The 2,821-nt window shown below is 34.5% G+C and overlaps 1 protein-coding gene across 3 annotated transcripts; it reads right to left on the minus strand.

Annotated features, from left to right (window-relative positions):
* Window positions 1-205: 205 nt before the first annotated feature.
* On the minus strand, window positions 206-2,465 carry LOC142982406 (uncharacterized). Of its 3 annotated transcripts, none has more exons than XM_076128905.1 (3): window positions 2,351-2,465; window positions 1,292-1,416; window positions 206-387 (listed from the first exon to the last, which is right to left on the minus strand). In XM_076128905.1, exons 1-3 carry the CDS (start codon window positions 2,376-2,378, stop codon window positions 232-234), a joined length of 309 nt encoding a protein of 102 aa, XP_075985020.1. In that variant the 5' UTR covers window positions 2,379-2,465; the 3' UTR covers window positions 206-231. The 3 variants fall into 3 exon arrangements, with proteins under 3 accessions (XP_075985020.1, XP_075985022.1, XP_075985023.1); XM_076128907.1 differs by having other exon boundaries at window positions 1,292-1,413; window positions 2,351-2,452; XM_076128908.1 differs by lacking the exon at window positions 2,351-2,465 and adding an exon at window positions 2,175-2,280 and having other exon boundaries at window positions 1,292-1,413.
* Between the last annotated feature and the right edge of the window lie 356 nt (window positions 2,466-2,821).

Here is a 2,821-nt window from a genome sequence, read left to right on the forward strand (position 1 = left end):
CCCTTTTTTTTTTTTCGTCAGGGAAACCAATCGGGGTCGCTGTAAGTCGACCCACCGGCTAGGTCCCCGTCGCACTGGGACTGCGCAAACGGGGTATGTGGTCCGCCGTACCAACACCTTGCAGTATAACAGGCGTGACATGTATTATGTTTGTAAGTTATTAGAAGATATCACTCGGACAAACCAAATAAAATAAAAAAATACATTATTTACGACAATATTTTATTAAAATCACGCATTAACGTTATTCAGAGGTGCCTTATTGTCATCGTAAGAATGGTGCCCGTACAGATGTATCAGACCTTGTTGACGATCTCTGATCACGTTCTCCAAGATTGGAATCTCTCGGAATTCCTCACCTGCATCAGCATTGTTGGTTATTGCGTTCTGTAAAACACAAGTTTGTTTATCTTGCTGACAGATGACGCTAGTTGTATTTGTTAAATCACGTGTTATTTCACGGCTTTTTACTATAGATAAAGATAGATGGCGTTGCTTTTAGTTAAATAGTGACTATTTTGGCACTGTGGATGCTGAAATCACATTTAAAAAGTTATGTGTGTCTTTTATCTGACGGTTAATAGACATATCAGGGTACATACATATTCTTAAAGGAATGTTCTACTTTTACAGTTGGTTGAGTGATAGAAAAATCTACGCATAAAACAATTTTCAAAAACTATTCGTTTACAATTCAAATGATTAAAATTTGAAAGTTTTTTGACCGTAACAAATGTATTTATCTGAATAAATAGGAAAAAACTTCGCTTCATACATGTGTAATTATGTAAATCAATGAAAATAAAAACGGCTTACATAATAATTATAATTTAGTACATTTTTAGTTTTCCTTATTTTTACACATACAACAAACAACTGGTAGTGTGGAAAGCTCGGACGGGCGATTTCATGCTACTATTAACTATCAAGAACCGACTAGCTATCGAAATTTATGAAAATCCGATCACCGAAAATACTTTGACAGTACGTTTTAAAAGTCAAACTCTCTTTATCCACCGTTTCGGAAAATCTGTTGCTCGTGAGAATAAAAGGCAAAAAACTAACGCATTTATAATATTAACTAGCTGACCCGCGCAACTTCGCTTGCGTCACATAAGAGAGAATGGGTCATAATTTTCCCCTATGATATATAGCCTATAGCCTTCCTCGATAAATGGGCTATCTAACAGTGAAATAATTTTTCAAATCGGATCAGTAGTTCCTGAGATTAGCGCGTTCAAACAAACAAACTCTTCAGCTTTATAATATTAGTATAGATAAGGATACGTACACTTCCTTTTCCAATTGTTTCTTCTAGTTGTTCAACAATATCATTAACGAGTTTCAGTACAGTTCGGCCCATTTGAAATCGACCGCGAACTTGAATTGCGTCGATATGTACTCCTGCACATACTACTGGAAAAAATTATCACAATAAACAAATCAATTTTAACCCGATACTGTCCCACTGCTGGGCATGGAGTCGCCCAGAATGTATATAGAATATAATAGGAGCAGCTAAGGCTTGAGTCCACCACGTGTGCAACCTCAAATGACGTCGCAGTTTAATACATTTTCTGACGTTTACGACTATTAATTTTAGCCACTTTTGTGGCATAGCTATTTATATACTTAAACGTTTATTATAAGAATAGAAATAATAATGAAAAATGTCTGTGCTTAACAACGTCAGTACCTGCTGCTATCACACAATTTATCTTGGTAAATAACTAAAAATATATTATAATACATGTTAAATGGTTTATATTTAGAATTACCAAATGATTTAGCATGTAGCAGCATAATTGTCCCATTGTTGAACAACTATAAATAACAATATAATGGAGGAAACAAAAAATGATGATTTGTCAGTTTTATAAATTATGCTTATAACTAATTATTATTAAGCAAGGCCCTACCACAACCGTCTGTCTATTAAGATAAATTCCAAAGATGCTGAACGGATTTTCAGGCAGTTTGTCTTGTAGTTGAAGTAAATCATTCGAAAGATTTTAGTGTGTGGTTCATTAAGATTTCGCATGAATTGGTTGAATTAAAGTGCGTGGAACCTATTACATTAGAATCTACACATTTCCATACAAAAAATAAAAATTATTATAATTTCGTAAAATATACAGGCATAATAGTTATTTAAATATAACCAATACACGTACACAGTTTCCCCGATAAAAATGTGCAGTGAAAATGGGTCTATTACACACTCTTTCCCTTAACTATCTCGAAGCAAAAATCCACGTCAATCAGTCTCTCGGTTTTGTAAAAGAAGTACAACCTAACACGCTCACACTAATTACTTATTCGTTGTTATTAATTATTTTAAAATACTTACAACACAAAATGAAAGATTTCAGAAACATTTTTATAACTAAATGCTACAGTTATATACGTATTACATTATAGAAGTCAAGTTGACTAGTTAATTAGTAATTCCTACTATTTCTGGCAATTAAAGATCTTTTACTTACCGCTGTAAAAGTTTTTAATCATCATAAAACGCTTAATTAAACGGCAATTTTCGTTTAATTATTTCAGCAATAGTTTGCCGCCGATAGACTGATTTTCAGTTTTATTGGCACGGCCTACGACACGGGATTTTGTATAAAGAGAAAGTAATTTGTACCTAGGTCACAGGTACACCCTGTATATGGTAACTCGATATGTATAAGGTGGTCACCTATCCACTGAACAACCACGGCAAGCGTAGCGTAACCTCAGAGATCGATCCGCGCGGCTTTTGTTAACTGTTGTTAATGCTCCTCTGCACTCTCTAATAAACATACAAGCCACAGCTGCCTGCGTT

The sequence above is a fragment of the Anticarsia gemmatalis genome, chromosome 21 (genome assembly GCF_050436995.1).
Source record: "Anticarsia gemmatalis isolate Benzon Research Colony breed Stoneville strain chromosome 21, ilAntGemm2 primary, whole genome shotgun sequence".
NCBI classification, from domain to species: Eukaryota; Metazoa; Arthropoda; class Insecta; order Lepidoptera; family Erebidae; genus Anticarsia; species Anticarsia gemmatalis.

What these genes read in the sequence shown, in the direction of transcription:
- LOC142982406 (XM_076128905.1), bottom strand. Translation starts at nt 2,378, where the DNA reads ATGTTTCTGAAATCTTTCATTTTGTGTT. An exon ending in GAAATCTTTCATTTTGTGTT is followed by an intron (nt 1,417 to 2,350) that starts GTAAGTATTTTA and finishes AATTTTTTCCAG; the next exon opens with TAGTATGTGCAGGAGTACAT. An exon ending in AAACAATTGGAAAAGGAAGT is followed by an intron (nt 388 to 1,291) that starts GTACGTATCCTT and finishes TGTGTTTTACAG; the next exon opens with AACGCAATAACCAACAATGC.